This window comes from Staurois parvus, unplaced genomic scaffold, assembly GCF_062004578.1.
Source record: "Staurois parvus isolate SC_StPar_1 unplaced genomic scaffold, SC_StPar_1.0 ptg000115l, whole genome shotgun sequence".
NCBI lineage: Eukaryota > Metazoa > Chordata > Amphibia > Anura > Ranidae > Staurois > Staurois parvus.
This window is the reverse complement of record NW_028317911.1, coordinates 1,967,953-1,985,783: the sequence shown is the minus strand read 5'-3', so window position 1 is coordinate 1,985,783 and position 17,831 is coordinate 1,967,953. Positions and strand designations below refer to the sequence as shown.

General features: G+C 42.6%; 1 protein-coding gene and 1 pseudogene across 19 annotated transcripts in view; both read left to right on the top strand.

The window, feature by feature from the left end:
- Positions 1 to 17,831, top strand: part of EPB41 (erythrocyte membrane protein band 4.1) — a 290,966-nt gene that overhangs the window by 75,278 nt on the left and 197,857 nt on the right. For all 19 annotated transcript variants that reach the window (XM_089671906.1, XM_089671904.1, XM_089671912.1 and 16 more), the window contains exons 2-3: positions 15,349 to 15,805; positions 16,232 to 16,435. In XM_089671906.1, coding sequence (XP_089528032.1) covers positions 15,356 to 15,805; positions 16,232 to 16,435 — 654 coding nt within the window. In that variant the 5' untranslated portion in view covers positions 15,349 to 15,355. The remainder of the gene's footprint in view (positions 1 to 15,348; positions 15,806 to 16,231; positions 16,436 to 17,831) is intronic.
- Positions 11,122 to 11,236, top strand: LOC149467331 (U2 spliceosomal RNA; annotated as a pseudogene).

Genomic DNA, 17,831 nt, shown 5'->3' with positions numbered 1-17,831 from the left:
TTTGGAAAATGAAATTAAAAAAAAGATTTTCACAATTTATTATTTTTTTACATACTGTCACCAGTGCAGTACAGTGTCATCAGGGACACTGGTGACAGTACTAAAAAAAAAATAAAAAATTTTTTTTTTTTACTTTTTTTTTATTACTTTTAATTTTTTATTACTTTTTTCTCTTTTTTTAAGATTTTTTTTCATATTTCACTATGACCAAAGTAGTATAATGTTACCATAGTAACATTATACTACTTTGGGGAAGTGATCAGTGTTTTTTTGTTTTTTTTTACACAATTTGTTTATAGCAAAGAATTACTTTGCTATAAGCAAGCATTTGCCTGAATGAAATTGATTAATTCAGGGTTTTTTTTGTGCTTAGCTGTGATTTGGCCACGGCTAATCACATGACACAGCTGGGCTGTGATTGGCCCAGTTTGTGCATGTGATCGCTGTGACCATTCACAGCTAGACACACTTGTATACAATGGATGGCATGAAAGGAAGCCATCCATTGTATACAACTGTCATGTGACCTGCTTTGATTGGTCACAGCAGGTCACATGGTACTGGCAACAGGGTCGGTACACAGATCTGTCATCGGCCGTGTCCGAGGTACACGGCCGGTGACCAGATCGTGCCACAGCGAGGCCCTGCGGGCATTCACAATGTGCGCTCCGGAAAGGACGTCATATGGCGTCCACCGGGAGGGGCGAGCTGTTCGCCCGGCCTCCATCTGGTTATAGGCTGGGCGGTAACTGGTTGAGTTGCTGCAATTAAATTTCAGCAAATTGGACTAGCCTGCTGCATAATTTTTTTTCACTTTGATTTTTGGGGTGTCTTTAAATTCAGTCCTCTGTAGGTTGATAAGTTTCATTTCCATCAAACGATGGGGCATCCGTACATTCCTAACACATTACCCAGTCTGTATTCATATATAGATATCCAGCATGATATTTTTCCCCATTGATATCTGATGTGTTTCAAAGTGTTCCTTTAATTTTTTTGAGCAGTGTATATTTACCTCCATTCCAGTGATGCGGTCCCTTACCGGATGCTGACATCTTCTTCTTTGGAGTTCATTCTTCATGCACAATTCAGTGTACAGTGCAGGCAGGCCGGTAAGAAAGTTTGATGCAGAAGAGACATATTATATCTCTTCTGTATTAAAAAGCCTGCGGTTCGTAATTTTTTATTTTTAGATTAATGTTCCACTTTAAGTTGGCTATAGAAGTGCTAGCGCTTGGCTTTTGAATAACAGGATGCAGGGATTTTTCTTAACGGATTTGAAATCTAACAGAGATACAAGATGCTTGTACTTTACTACCTACCTTAGAAATGTCATATTCCCCTTAAGCAAAGAAACCTAACTTTTGGGTTAAGCTATGATGTTCTGTACTCATGCTGCTCTTGAGGCTGACCCAAGAATGAGTGGCAGTTGCTGGTGAGGTTTACCTTCTATTGCAAAGAGCCAAGATGAGTAACATGTAAAGCTGACCAAAAATGGATAGAATTTCAAATGAAAATTCTTGGGGAAAGAAGGTTCTTAGAAAGTTTAATTTTGTTTTTTCTGACCATCAGTGGGTCAAATCAACATTCGTTTTTGACTGCATTTGAAATTCAAAGAATCAGGATGGAACTTTTTTCTCAAACTAACACATTTCTAACTGTTTGTGGTTTTCGTTTGGTAAAGTCCATTCATTACAAAGTCAAATGGTAAAAGCAAAAAATATCTTTCGACTGGAAAACAAATCTGCTGATAATAATTTTTGTATGTCTTTTCCTATGAATTTTAATTTTAAATTCTATCCATCTGTGTCCAGGTTAAGGTAGAAAAAATATTACTGTACAACAAGGAGACATTACAGCATTTGGATTGCAAGCTGCAGTGACCTCTTTTTGACTATTTTTATCTCCTCATTTTGCCATGTTTTCTTCAGACTATTTTTGCTGAACCAATGATTTTATACTGTGCACTTTTGAGTGGTAATTACTAGATTTTCCTATACCTTTTTGTTGCTTTCCATTTAGTACTTGTCCGTTTTTCTACTAACTTCTATAAGATGTTGAGGGAAAACCACTTTTCAGGTCTGATTGTTCCTGTGCTCTTTGTGATTATGTAATATTGTGTACCAATGGAAAACCAGACTATCTAAAGGGCCATTTTACCCAACAGTGATACTTCGATTACATGTGGTATCTCATCTCTCTTCCTGATCAACGTTGGATATAAATAGGTGTTCCTACTCTTCCTGTTGCTTTTTTTAACTGTAAAATAAATGAAAGATTTAATGTGGCGAATGGGACTCCCTTGTAATTGCTGCAGGAAGTGTTTGGACTTTGGTAATAAATATCTCACCAACATTGAGATACTACACTGTCATAGTTCAAGTACAGTGTGACCGTACGGGTCTCTGTCCACAAGGCTGCATCATTCATTCACAGTTTCCTGTGGATGAATTCGACTACAACTACCGTCGGTTGGCTGGTGAATGCTCTCGTAGTTCATTAATTCTTCCTGCCATGCAGTAACAGCCTGCCCATACGAGGTACGGGCAGACAATGTACTGAGAGTTTACAGGATACTGGTATTGCAACCACAATCTTCTGATTATCAGTGCAATGCTTTACAGGCTGCAATGTAAAAAAAATGCCCCCCTTTTTTTTTTTACCTGCAAAAATATGTGCACTTATTATTATTTTTTTTATTTTTTTTATTTTTGTAAAAGCTAAACTTCGTCTTTAACTCACTTGCATTTTGCCCCCCCCCAAAAAAACCTGACTATACAGATGTTAAAATGGGCTACTACATTAATGACCGGTTTCCCCTTTACTCTTCATAAATAACACTTAGGGTTTTTGACAGCAAATTCAAAAAGGGGACTCGGTTTAGATTTGTACATAGAATGCTTACAGTAGCCATCTGTGTTCATTCATGTTGTTGTGGCTGCTATAGCAGGTCAGTAGTAGCTATGAATATGTCTGCTCATGAATAATGTAAAAAGCTTCCAAGACTTGCCTCTGTCTGTTGTTATTTTTAGTCCTATAAATGTAGCTCTCTATCTGTATGGATTTTTTTCACTTGCATGATTTTTAGAGCAGTTCTGAATTTTCAGCATTGCATCCTTTGGCATTAAGGTACCATTTATACTTGTCCAATTATTTTCGTGTATATGCAGATAATTTGTTTAATTTTATTCATTATTTTGTGGCTAGTTCACATTAATTTGCATTTAATTTTACATCTAAACGTTGTACAAATTGGACATACAGCCCTTTTGCAGTAATTGTTTTCTTAGGCCCATAGAGATAAATGATTAATGCAGAAAGACACATGTATCCTGTTTTCGTTGTGCGTTTTAGGATGTTTACAGTAGAAACCTCTGTTCTATATTGTTCCTGTCCTGCTATACTTGATAAAATCTGCACCTAAAGTGAATGTGTGCCAAGACTAAGCACACTAAAGTATTTACGTATTCTGACCAAGCTGTAAAGCACTTTAAGGGCTGAAACACATCTGCATTGTGGTTCACTGCATCGGAAAAAGTGCTGCATGTTTGTGTTTTTAGACCGTTTATGTGTGTTGGCAGTCAGTTAAAAATAAATGGGTTTCCATAATGCAACATAGAAGAATGGAAATGTGTGAATGGGATTTAAAAATCCCCTATGACGTCTTTAACTATAAGATTGTAGAGAAATAATTCTCAAAGTATAAAACAAAGGGCACTGAATTCACTTTCTACCCTTTTACTTTCTGTGGAAGCAAAATCTTGGCAGCTTTACAGGATTCCAATGTAAGCAATCCAGCTTGCAAGCTGCTAAAACCCAAGTTTAGAGTCTTATGCTGGCCATACATGACTTTCATTTTTTTTTTTGGATTCTTGCTCAGCCAAAATTTCAGCCATGGGTGGCCTGTTGACACCAGCCAGCTCCACAAAGTTCAAGCTCAACATTTAAGCCAGGTACAAATTTCCTGGCTTCATGGTGACTGCAGCCAATCCAACATTGTTGAGGTATTCTGACAGCCATGAAAGTAGCAGCTGTCAGAATACAATAGCTGGCACTGTAGATTTCTACATTCACACTATTTAGGCTACATTAAATTAATCATAAAAAAAAAGCTCAGTAACTAAACTTTGAATGCTGTGCCCAAAAAAACAGAGGGCACAGGGGAAGTCATTGGTGTTTCCTGATCTCCCTGCAGCTGATCGTCCCCTATTACTTAGCTATTATGCTTTGATTTGTGCTGTCTCTGTATGGAGGTGGCCATCTTGGTAGAGACAGGACTTTCTCATGCAAGAGTCTCCAGCAAGAATGACAGTGAGTGTGACATCACCAAATCTTCACCCAAATCTCCTGAGACTAGCAGTCAGAGGCAGCAGCGCCTAAGGGTCTTTTCACACAGGCGGTGTCCTTTCGATCAAAATGCCTCGGATGTCCGATGACATCTGTACCCATTCAGGTTTTCCTTCACAAGATTCAGAGCTTAATGGACCCATGTTAGGCCTGTGGGCAGGCAGATGTAATCAGATGTGCATCCATTTACATCTTATTACCTTCGATCAGTCATGCTTGGGTCCAAAAATTTCAAAAGATGCAGACCTTTTCTGTGTGTGTGGTTTTTTTTTTCAGATCTAGACAGACTTGGAGGTAAATAATATAAATGGACACAATACCATTTACATCCACCTGCCCATGGACTAACTTTGTTTTTTCATTCAGATCCACCTGAAAAATTGACTGACAGATCTGATCATAACAGAAGTGTGAAAGGACACGCACACCGCATATAACACTGCGGATATACAGCTATGAAGCTGTAGGCACAAGTGTGCCTAGGCAACTTCACATACGAAGAAAAAGTTCCCTTAACGTGACAAATCTTCACTTTTTAGTCAGATTTGTACGCACATCTATTGCAAAATCTGTTGCAAAGTTTCTTTCCTGGAGACTGTACCAGCAAAATCAGTTCCTGTTGCAGCCTTATAACACTATGACACTGCAAATGTAGCAGCAGTGTTGTTAGCCTGCCATGTTGGCTCCTTCCATTGTCTTTTGTCTTGCTTGTTTTGTTTGATTGCAGCCCAACATTGGGCTCATAACTTTGCTTGCTAATTTTGAGGCAGTGGTTTAGCATTGTCAACCTGCAACAGAAAGTACTGCTAGTGGTAGGATCTACAGGTAAGAAACGTTTGCAACAGAGTCACAAATGTATTTGCTTATGTAAACCCAACATTTCATATTTCTGATGTGTGCCTTCTGTACCGTGTACTTGTATGACAAAGTATCTTGTTCTTTGTATTGCATCCTTTGTGTGAAGTCCCTGGTGTAGAACAAATGAGTAAAGAACAAATGGAGAACATTCTACATACACACTGCAGGAAGGAATCCTGTAGCAGTATGGACCAAACATACATCACTGATTGTCCCAAAGTCTCATACAGGAAGGCGAGAAACATAGCCACCAGTAAAATTAAATGCATTTCCAATCCCAAACCACACACTGCATTTATCCCTTTGGTTGGGCTGTACCAATGTAAAAAGGCATTTTTGCCTTACATGCTCCTTCATTCAACATGGTCAGAAAACATTCACCATCAAAGGAAAAACCTACCCCATAAAGGAATTTTTCAACTGTTCCACCGAATGTCATTTACTGTTTAAAATGCCCGTGTGGGTTGTTTTACATAAGGAGGACTGTCAGAACGCTATGTAAACGCTTTGGTGAGCATAGACTCCTCATTGAAGCAGGTTCTGATAAGCACAGTGTCCCTAGACCAGGGGTCTGCAACCTTTAAGACATAAAGAGCCACTTGGACCCGTTTCCGAGAGGGAAAAAAAGACTGGGAGCCACAAAACCATTGCAACATTTAAAACAAATCCGACACTGCATATATTGCGAAAAGCGCTCTGGTCATGAAGGGGGTTTAAGGGCCCAGTAAGAAAAGGGTTAACCAGGGCCACAGTGTATCGTCATAATCACAATCATAGCCTTAGGTCAGTGGTGGGCAACCTTTTTTTTCAACTGAGCCAAATCTCGCCAAAACCACGATTGAAATTTATTTTGAGAGAAACATTTTTAAAACTGAAAATACATCCCCCATATAGTAATTCATCCCCCATAGTAATTCATCCCCCATATAGTAATTCATCCCCCATAGTAATTCATCCCCCATATAGTAATTCATCCCCCATAGTAATTCATCCCCCATATAGTAATTCATCCCCCATATAGTAATTCATCCCCCATATAGTAATTCATCCCCCATATAGTAATTAATTCATCCCCCATAGTAATTCATCCCCCATAGTAATTCATCCCCCATATAGTAATTCATCCCCCATATAGTAATTCATCCCCCCTATAGTATTTCATCCCCCCTATAGTATTTCATCCCCCCTATAGTATTTCATCCCCCTATAGTAATTCATCCCCCCTATAGTAATTCATCCCCCATATAGTAATACATCCCCCATATAGTAATTCATCCCCCATAGTAATTCATCCCCCATAGTAATTCATCCCCCCTATAGTAATTCATCCCCCCTGTGTCAATTCACTTACCTTTGCTCCGCGCGTTCCTCTAGCTGTGTTCCCGCGCCGTTCTGGTCTTCAGGGCGGACTGTGAGAGGAGAGGAGTTCGTCACGCTGCCCCGCCTACATCCTGACAGCCAATGTTTGGAGGAGGGAGGGGAGCGGACGCCCGGCACATAGAAGAGCTGCATTAAAAGAGCTGCGGCTTGCCGACCCTATTGCCTGTCACCTGGTGGGCAGTGTGCTCCGGAGCCGCAGGAAAGGTGAAAAAGAGCCGCATGCGGCTCCAGAGCCGCGGGTTGCCAACACCCGCCCTAGACACTATACAGAACATCATGACAAATCCACCACGGGGCTCTTCGTGTGCGTCCTGGAACACATTCCCCCATTACCCCCAGTGGCAGAGCGTTTTAAGCTCCTCTGCCAATGTGCCAATGTGAAACATACTGGATCTACACCTTAGGCACCCTAGCCCCAGGAGGGCTTAATGAGAAGACACACACACACACACACACACACACACACTATTATAATCATCTATCCATTCTTCCGATAATACCCTAATGTCTATCCTAGCAATGTATCTTTCATACATACAGTGAAGGAAATAAGTATTTGATCCCCTGCTGGTTTTGAATGTTTGCCCACTCACAAAGAAATTATCAGTCTAAAAATCGAATGGTAAGTGTATTGTAACACTGCGAGACAGACATGCCTTTCTTTTGAATTTGTTGTTGCTATTCTAACAAATTATGCACTTGCATGTTCATGGGGGAAATAAGTATTTGATCCCCTATCATTCAGCAGGATTTCTGGCTGCCAGGTGTCTTTCATACAGGTAACAAGCTGAGATTAGAAGCAGTCTCTTAAAGACAGTGCTGCTAATCTCATTTTGTTACCTGTAAAAAAGACACCTGTCCACAGGAGCAAGCAAACAATCATATTCCAAACTCTCCACCATGGCAAAGACCAAAGAGCTGTCCAAGGATGTCAGGGACAAGATTGTACACCTACACAAGGCTGGAATGGGCTACAAAACTATCGCCAAGCAGTTTGGTGAGAAGGTGACAACAGTTGGTGCAATCATTCGCAAATGGAAGCAACACAAAACAACTGTCAGTCTCCCTAGGTCTGGTGCACCATGCAAGATCTCATCTCATGGAGTGTCAATGATCATGAGAACAGTGAGAAACCATCCCAGAACTACACGTGAGGATCTTGTCAATGATCTCCAGGCAGCTGGGACCACAGTCACCAAGAAAACAATTGGTGAGACTATGCCGACAAGGATTGAAATCCTGCAGTGCCCGCAAGGTCCCTCTGCTCAAGAAAGCACATTTTCAGGCCCGTCTGAAGTTTGCCACTGAACATCTGAATGATGCAGAGGAGGACTGGTTGAAAGTGTTGTGGTCAGATGAGACCAAAATCGAGCTCTTTGGCATCAACTCAACTCGCCGTGTTTGGAGGAGGAGGAATGCTGCATATGACCCCAAGAACACCATCCCAACTGTCAAACATGGTGGTGGAAACATTCTGTTTTGGGGGTGTTTTTCTGCTAAGGGGACAGGACAACTGCACCGCATCAAAGGGACGATGGACGGGGCAATGTACCGTCAAATCTTGGGTGAGAACCTTCTTTCCTCAGCCAGGGCATTGAAAATGGGTCGTGGATGGATGTTCCAGCATGACAGTTACCCAAAACACATGGCCAAGACAACAAAGGAGTGGCTAAAGAAGAAGCACATTAAGGTCTTGGAGTGGCCTAGCAAGTCTCCAGACCTTAATCTGATTGAAAATCTGTAGAGGGAGCTGAAAGTTCGAGTTGCCAAGCATCAGCCACCAAACCTTAATGACTTGGAGAGGATCTGCCAAGAGGAGTGGGCCAAAATCCCTCCTGAGATGTGTTGAAAGCTGGTGGCCAACTGCAGGAAACGTCTGACCTCTGTGATTGCCAGCAAGGGATTTGTCACCAAGTACTAAGTCATGCTTTGTGAAGGGGATCAAATATTTCCCTCATGAACATGCAAATCAGTGCAGAATTTGCTAGACATGCATTTCTTTTGAATTTGTTGTTGCTATTCTGTCTCATTGTTACAATACACCTACCATTTGATTCTTAGACTGATCATTTCTTTGTGAGTGGGCAAACATTCAAAATCAGCAGGGGATCAAATACTTCCGCCATTCGCGGCCGCGGCTGTCAATCACTGGGTCCCGGCCGGTGATTACTCGCCAGTGATTGCCGAGCATCTCCTACGGGGAGGAGAACTTGTAAAGAAAACAGTTCTCCTCCCTGTCAGCTTGTGCACACTGCTTAGGATGGCTGTGCACAGTACAGCCATGCAAAGCAGTGTGCTTACAATGAAGCACATGGACACAGCCCAATGTAAAACAGCACACAGTTAACCCTTTGCTCTCCCCTCATGTTAACCCCTTCCTGCCGAGTGCCATTAGTACAGTGTCAGTGCTTTTTTTAACCACTGATCACTATATTGGTGTCACTGGGGATGTCAGTGACACCAAGTCAGTTCCCCCCAGTGTCAGAATGCCTGCCGCAGTCCCGCTATAAGTTGCTGATTGCAGCCATTATTAGTAAAAATAAAAAATTTCAGTATCTATACTGCCATTTGTAAACGCTATAACATTCACATAAGCCAATTAATTTACGCGTATTGGGATTTTTTTTCTTTTAGCAGAGATGTAGCAGAATATATTTTGCCCTAAATTTGAGCTCTTCTTTTTTTTTTTTTTTTTTTTTTACTGGACATGTTTAACCACTAGCCTACAGGGCACTTATACCCCCTTCCTGCGTAGGCCATTTTCCAGCTTTCAGCGCTGTCGCGCTTTGAATGACAATTGCGCGGTCAAACACTGTACCCATATGAAATTTTTATCATTTTTTTGTGACAGATAGAGCTTTATTTTGGTGGTATTTAATCATCTCTGGGTTTTTTATTTTTTCTTAAACAAACCAAAAACCACTGAAAATTTTGGGAAAAAAAAAGTTTTTTCCAAGTTTTTGTTATAAAATTTTGTAAATAAGTGATTTTTCTCCTTCACTGATATACGCAAATGAGGTTGCAGTGGTGGGCACTGATAGGCTGCACTGATGGACACTGATAGGTGGCACTGATGAGGAGGCACTGGTAGGTGGCACTGATGGGCATTGACAGGCATCACTTATGGGCACTGAAAGGCAGCACTGATATATGGCACTGATAGGCGGCACTGATTGGCAGTTCTGATTGGCACTGATGGGTGACACTGAAAGGCAGCTCAGATGGGCACTGATATGTGGCATTGATGTGCACTGGTAGGCACTGATATGTGGCACTGATGGGCGCTGGCACGAGGCACTAATGAGCACTGACACAAGACACTGACAGGTGGCACTGCTGGGGATACAATGATCATCAGGGCACACTGATCATCAGTGCCCTGATGATCAGTGTACATATCCCCTCCGCTGAAAGCCGATTACCGGTTCTCCTCTCCTCTCGGGCTGTCAGCGTGACAGCTTGAGAGGAAAGAAATGCCGATAACCGGCATTTCCCTGTTTACATGTGGTCAGCTGTGATTGGACACAGCTGATCACATGACCGAGCCGACATCTTAGGCTCTTTCCCTGATAGGTGATCCGCTGTGTCCGAGGGACACAGTGCACCGCCGATCGCCACGCTGCGTGCTCCCTGAGCCGCGCATGCGCAGTGAGAATGGGAGGACGTCATATGATGTCCTCCCAGAAAAAGAGAACCACCTTGCGCCCGTCATTGGACTATATGGCGGGCGGGAGGTGGTTAATAGTAAAAAGTAGTTTTTTTTTCTTCTCAAAATTGTTGGTCTTTTTTTTTTTTTTTTTTTATTTATTTTTTAATAGCGCAAAAAATACAAAATGCACAGACGATTAGATACCACCGAAAGAAAGCTCAATTTGTGGGAAAAAAGAACGTAAATTTCATTTGGTTGCATAATTGTCAGTTAAAGTAACGCAGCACCGTAACGCAAAAAATGGCCTGGTCAGGAAGGGGGATAAAGCCTCAGGAGGGCAAGTGGCTAATTTTATTCATATCCCTTCAGTTAAAATTAAAAAAAAAAAAAAAGGCCTACAGGAAATAAGCCTGATTTATGTAATGCAGCGGATGTCAATCACCAGGTCCCGGCTGGCGATTCTCGGCTGGCACTCAGTGATTGCCGCTAAAGCTGAGAGGGGAGAGATCTGTAAGCAACACAGATCTTTCTCCAGTCAGCGTGGACATGCTGCTTCTCTCTCTCTGCACAGCAGAGAAAGAGAAAGCAGCATGTCTCCCTACTAAACAGCACACAGTGTAAGCACAGCACAACACAACACACAGTTAACCCTTTAATTGCCCCAGATGTTAACTCCTTAGCTGCCCAGTGTCATTAATACAGTGTCCGTGCTTTTTATTAGCGGAGATGTCCGTGGCCATTAGCTCCTAGCCAGTGTCAGAATGCCTGACCAGTCCCGCTATAAGTCGCTTATTGCCATCATTACTAGTATAAAAAAAAAAATTCCAGTTTATATACTGCCATTTGTAGACACTATAACTTTCAGGTAAACCAATTAATTTACATGTATCGCTTCTCGGCCTTTTGGCTAAGATCAAGTGTAGTATCTGTTCTTATCAGTGTCCAGTGGGGGTGCTCCCGACCATTCTAGTTTACGGGGATGGTTGTTGTATAGTACCCTCACTGGTATGATGGGGGTCCGGAAGGCTAGTACCGGAGGGACAGAAACCAGGGAGCGCCATGATTCGTTCTGGGGCCTTGGGAGTAATTCCTCTGGGAAGACTGGAAAGACCCAGTACCTCCTGATCTGAGCAGGCTACCTTGGTCTGGCCAGGGGCTGGGGAGGCAAAAAGTCCGCAAACTCAGTGCCCCCTGAGGAGACGCGCTCAGGGGTGTCACTAGTAACACTTGGGTGTGGGACCCCACGGTGTGAAAATGACACTTGGTCACTGTTTTTACACATCTTTTTGCACAGTGCCCTAAGGACCAGGCCTTTTGGCTAAGTCCAGGGCAATTTTTGCTACGGGCCTCAGGGCCTGGTCTGTGCACATTTCGGCACGGTACCATTTTTATTATTTTCTTACTTTTCTTATTTATTTATTTATTATCACTCCCACGTTTGTCACTTTTTCTTTGCCTTATGTGTGTGTTTTCACGGATGGAGGGTGTGGGTCCTCGGGCCTACCCTGAAGTCTAGGGGGAGGATGTGTGGCCATACGGTTCCTTCCTCCCCTGATCCCTAGAGGACTCTTCTTCGGGAGAGTCCCCTTGCCTAGTACTGAATGTCCGGCTTCGGCTTGGCATAGGGAACGGTGGTCCACCAGGCCTTTTGGCCAGGAGGACCAAGTGGGAACCTAGTCCCCGTCAGGAGCTTCGTGCCCCGGGGGATCAGGGACAGCGGTCCAAGCCCCTTTAGGGGTAGGACACAGCACACCCCTAAGTGCACGTTTTTCGTGTGGTGTTTTGCACTTGCACTTTTTTGAGGACACTTATGGGTTTTTTCGATATAGTTGCACGTTTGCGGACTTAAAAACAAAAAAAAAAAAAAAAATTAATTTACATGTATTAGGATTTTTTTTTTTTAGCAAAGGCATGTAGCAGAATACATTTGGCCCTAAATTTATGAATTTTTTTTTTTTTTAATTTCTTTCATTGGATATGTTTTCTAGCAAAAAGTCAAAATTTACAGTCTTTTATTGTTTATAGCGCAAAAAATAAAACATATAGAGATGATCAAATGAATAATAGGTCCACCTGCGCTGCTAAACCTAACAATATATAAGGAAACAGCTGCCAACATCCAATCCTCACCTTTTAAATGGACATATAGGTATACAAACAATCAATGGTGATGCAGCGCTGATATAATTAGCAATAAAGTGTATATTAACCGTGAGAGAAAAGTGAATTCGGTGTTATACAGCCCGCACAAACACGGCACACAGTAATTTCTTCTATAACATATAATTGCTATTTAGCAGATATAAATGCAGTCCACAGTATATATAGATGAATAAATGTGTTCTTAGAAGACACACATGCTTCTGTGCTGGTGCAAAGTGGTAGGTGACAATCCTTAAATGGCTAGCATGCCTGCTCACCTTCCCCCTGCGACCCACAGGGGCCAAAAAGCCTGTCGGGTCACACCTTGACCCTATGCGTTATCTCCAGGTGAAAGACACTCTCCACTCTCCAGTACTCTCTCCTTCACCATCTGCTATTCCCCCTGAATAGGTACCGATTTAAGCAGATGGAAAAACGCTTGTGACACCTCTCATGGGTGTACTGAGGCACTCTGGTGTAGCAAGATGGCGCCAACCCGGAAGTGCGTCACCGCGTCACTACGTCACATCTACGCGTTACGCCACGCCCCTCGTAGCTTCCTGACGAAGCTACGAGGGGCGTGGCGTAACGCGTAGATGTGACGTAGTGACGCGGTGACGCACTTCCGGGTTGGCGCCATCTTGCTACACCAGAGTGCCTCAGTACACCCATGAGAGGTGTCACAAGCGTTTTTCCATCTGCTTAAATCGGTACCTATTCAGGGGGAATAGCAGATGGTGAAGGAGAGAGTACTGGAGAGTGGAGAGTGTCTTTCACCTGGAGATAACGCATAGGGTCAAGGTGTGACCCGACAGGCTTTTTGGCCCCTGTGGGTCGCAGGGGGAAGGTGAGCAGGCATGCTAGCCATTTAAGGATTGTCACCTACCACTTTGCACCAGCACAGAAGCATGTGTGTCTTCTAAGAACACATTTATTCATCTATATATACTGTGGACTGCATTTATATCTGCTAAATAGCAATTATATGTTATAGAAGAAATTACTGTGTGCCGTGTTTGTGCGGGCTGTATAACACCGAATTCACTTTTCTCTCACGGTTAATATACACTTTATTGCTAATTATATCAGCGCTGCATCACCATTGATTGTTTGTAGAGATGATCAAATACCACCGAAAGAAAGCTCTATTTGTGGTGGGAATATTGACATAAATGTAATTTATGTACATGTTGCATGAACGCGCAATTGTCAGTTAAAGTAACGCAGTGCCGTATCACAAAAAATGGCCTGGTCAGGAAGGGGGGTAAATCCTCTGGAGGGCAAGTGGTTAATAGATATGGTTTAAAAACACAGATTTACTATCAATAGGGTGGAGACAGGAAAATGTATCTTAGTGTGGCCCATTTACATAGGAAACTACCTCTTACTGTACATTGCAATCCTCTGCTGATCTGCAGAAAAATTACAATAGACCTTTTTTTTCTGTTACATAAACAAACATGAATAGTATTTTGAATTCATTGTGGGTAAATGATTTTCTGTACTCCCCCTTTTGTAGCTGCCAGTGGGGTGGGGGGGTAGTGAGTACTCTGGAGCTGCTGACATCACATGCTGTAAAGTCTTCATGCTTGTATTTTTATTTCCATACACAATTGTATCATTCTGTTATTGTTCCTTTTTTGTTGCAATAAAAATGTTGCAGCAGTACACCCTGAATTTTTGGTTTCAGTATCAGAATTTGCATTTTGGTGCACCACTACATAAAACCTCCAGCGTGTGTGCAAGGGGACAGGGTCAATATGTAATGTCAATGGGTGACCATGCCTCTTTGTTTACTTTTGCGGCAGGTCCAATGACAGCTCCTTCTCAGAGCTATAAAGTGAAGGAAAAAAAAAGCTGGCAATTGCTTTTAAAAACTGGCAATGACATTTAGCGGGGGCAAGTGAGGGAGCCTGTCTGTATGCACTGCTCCCTCACTGTATACACTACTTAACTGCTTTCCTACCTTTCTCTGCCTCCCTCTCCCCCATCTGCAGTACACACAGCCCTCCAAACCCCCTGGCCAAATAGTCAGTACACCCCTCGGGCCTCAATTATCGACACCTGTATCTGCTCACTTTTTCCTGCCCTCAATCAAATACAGTGATTGGGGATGGGGTCGAGCCGCACTGTGTGTGTGTTAGTGGGCACACAGAGCACGGTTCAGGGTCATGCCCGAACGTGTGCTGCTGTAGGAAGCGGCTTCCTATGGTGGCAGAAGGAGAAGAGGAGCCCAGAGTACCGATGGGGGACGGGGGACCCCAGAAAGGGAGGATCTGGGCTGCTCTGTGCAAATCATTGCACAGAACAGGTAAGTAGAAAACGTTTTTTGTTTTGTTCTTTTGTTTTTTCCTTTTTTTTTTTTTGGTGAATAAACTTTACAATCACTGTAAACAATGGTTGGCATTTTTAACGTTTTTTTTTTTTTCATTCTGTTATTTTCAATTTTAGTTCAGGTTAAATAAGTTCACCTTTTGGACAGGTAAAAAAATGTGTATTTATTCTTTTTGTCCAAAGGAGCCTGGAAAACATTGCACCAACGATCAGTAGATCGCTGATGCCATACAGACGTGTCAGAATATCTGCTTGCCATATGGGTTGTACGGTCAAGCAGATATTCTGACAGAAAGCTTCAATGAACTACCACGGCGCTCCACTGTGCTGTTGTTGTAGTTCATTGAAAACTACAAGTCCACAGCCGCTAAGGCTGTCGGGACTTGCAGTTCATCCATTCATGGAAGTCTGCATGGGCGGAGCCCCGCACAACCGCTCTGTTTTCAAATCTGACAGGTAGTATGGGGAGAAGTTTCCCCGTACTAGCTGTCAGAGGGAGGGACGGGTGGGCGTGGCTAAAAACAGGTGGAACATGTAACATTTTCCCAAAGGTGAACTTGTCCTTTAAGTCTTGTGCTGGTTCAGTATACTAATGTGTATGTGTTAACACTATTAATGCTGCATTCAATGTTTTACAGTGGCAAAATGACAACAGAGAAGAGTTTAGTGGCTGAGGCAGAAAACCCCCCTAAGGACCAAAAACAAGAAGGAAAGGGACAGGAGGAGGCTGGGGCTTGCAAAACAAATTCTGAGGAACCAAATACTGAGGACAAACAGGACACTGAGCAAACACCAGGTACCCCTTCTACTGCATCTCCAAGTACCCGCAAAAGTAAGGAGAGAAGTTCTGAAGGAAAGGGCCTATCTCGAATCTTCTCATCATTACTGAAGAAGAAATCTCAGGTGACTGAAGAAGGAAAAGACAGTAAACAGCCAGGTGAGAAGGCTGACGGAGACCAGAAGGAAGTGGATGAAGGTTTAGGGGAGCAGCTGGAAGATGAAGTTTTTCTGAAGGCCCCTATTGCAGCTCCAGAACCAGAACTTAGAACTGATCCATCTTTGGATCTCCATTCCCTAAGCAGTGCAGAAACCCAGGTAAGGAGCTTTTTTAAAGACACATATTTGGTAAACGCTAACTTGAAAAGTTGATTTTGGTTTTATAAAGCCCCAGCAGTTTGTATACAACTGTACATACACATCTGAAGATGTTTTAGTTTTGTACGAGTGTCAGCATGTTAGAACTGCAATGCTAGTGTGGTGAAAACTAGACGATTGAGCTGCAGTTTAGTATGTCAGTACAGTCTTGCAGCTTTCTGGCTTTTTCATTTTAACTTAGATACCCCCCCCCCCCAAATGTAGGTGCCAGAGATATATATATATATATATATATCTGGTTTTTTTTAAGGTCCTTTGACTACACTTTTTGTGATTTATCCAGTTGTTATTCACTAGATAGATGTTGGTCTTTTGCACTGTGCATGCTCTTCTTCATCAGTCATCTTTTTTGGTGGGTTATTTTAGCCTGCTCAAGAAGACAGAAAGGACGATCAAGACCAAGACGTGGATCTTGAGGACAGGGAGGCACCTTCTAAAGGTAATAAGGAACGAGAGTCTGGAAAAGCTGATGCAGAAGTAAAGAGCCCACAGAAAGTGGCCAAGAAATCACCCAACATGCGCTGCAAGGTTTCTCTCCTTGATGACACTGTTTATGAGTGTGAGCTGGAGGTAAGTGATATGGCTCTTGGAATTTAATTAATAAATACGTTTTATCATCTATAATCATTATAACTGCGCTATTATTTACAAGGAAAGTAGGAGCCAAATGGAATCATATGGAAGGTCAATATATTGCATTTCTTGTATTTTCATGTTATCTTACTGTTTAAGAAAGTTTAAAATGTGTTTGTAGTTATCTCCATCTTTAATTCATTGCACTGTTCAGTGACACCATATGCAGCTTTTGCCATGTGGAGAGTTACTTTATTTTCTTACAAAACAACCCCCCCCCCCCCAATTGGTTGCTCATTGAGCTGCAGGGAGTGCTTTCTGGATGACCATTGGAGGGGAAGGCTGTCTCTGGAAGTCATAGCAGGGGACTGCTTTCTATGGAAGAAGGGTTGGTGAGGGATTTACAGAGGGGGAACACTGATTGTGGGGATGGCACATAGAAAGGGAGTAGTGTTAGGAGAGGAGTACTGTCAGGAGAGAAGCAGTATCTCCAGAGGAGTTTGGTGTTTGTAGGGTACAGGGTAGGAGTGCTGTGTCAAATGACAAATTGATTGTGAAGGGATGCTATGGAATTTTGTGTTCGAGGGTGTCCACAGAACAGAAGCAAGGCATATCAATGTCTCTACAGCCCTATTTTGGGAGCTTACTTACTACATGCTTCCAAAATATTTGAAATATTTGATAGGCAGATGTAAGCTCAATACGCTGTAAAATGAATGTCTGCTTCCACCATTTTGGAGAAGTCAATGCACATGCTGAAGATATAGGTGTGTCTACTGTGCAGCAGCACATGTGGCTAGTGGTAAAGGTGTCAGACCGTAAATTTGTTTCTACGGTCTGACATACTTTTTCATATAAAGGATTTAATTCAACTGATGGTTTAACCCCTTCCCACCAACTGTGCGCATGTATGTGGCCTCACGGAAGTGGGTCTTTTTCTGTGGGGCCACATATATGCTTACCTCTTTGTGCTGGGAGCGTGCCACACAGCGTGCTCCCAGCACAGAGATCATGCTGTCATCGAGAGCCCCGCGTCTCGTACTAATGATTCCTAGCTCCAGGTCACCTGATCACTGTGATTTGTAATGGTCATGTGTACTAGGCATACGAATAGCTGTGTGTGTAGCATCCAATTTCACAGATCTCTTATGCCATTTCTTAATGAGAAAGCATTGCACAGTGACCACCTCCCCCTTCCATCCTTCCATCCTTCAGTTTATACAATACACAAACTGCTAACTTGTTAGGAGCTTGTTATCAATCTATTGCTTAGACGCCCAGACCTCTACGTTATCCAATCCACAATTTCAGCCTGGAAACCCTAATAAAATGGTCACCCTCCAAGCTTGAGCAATCCAGAGCACTAACAGATATCTGGTTGTAAATAGCTCAA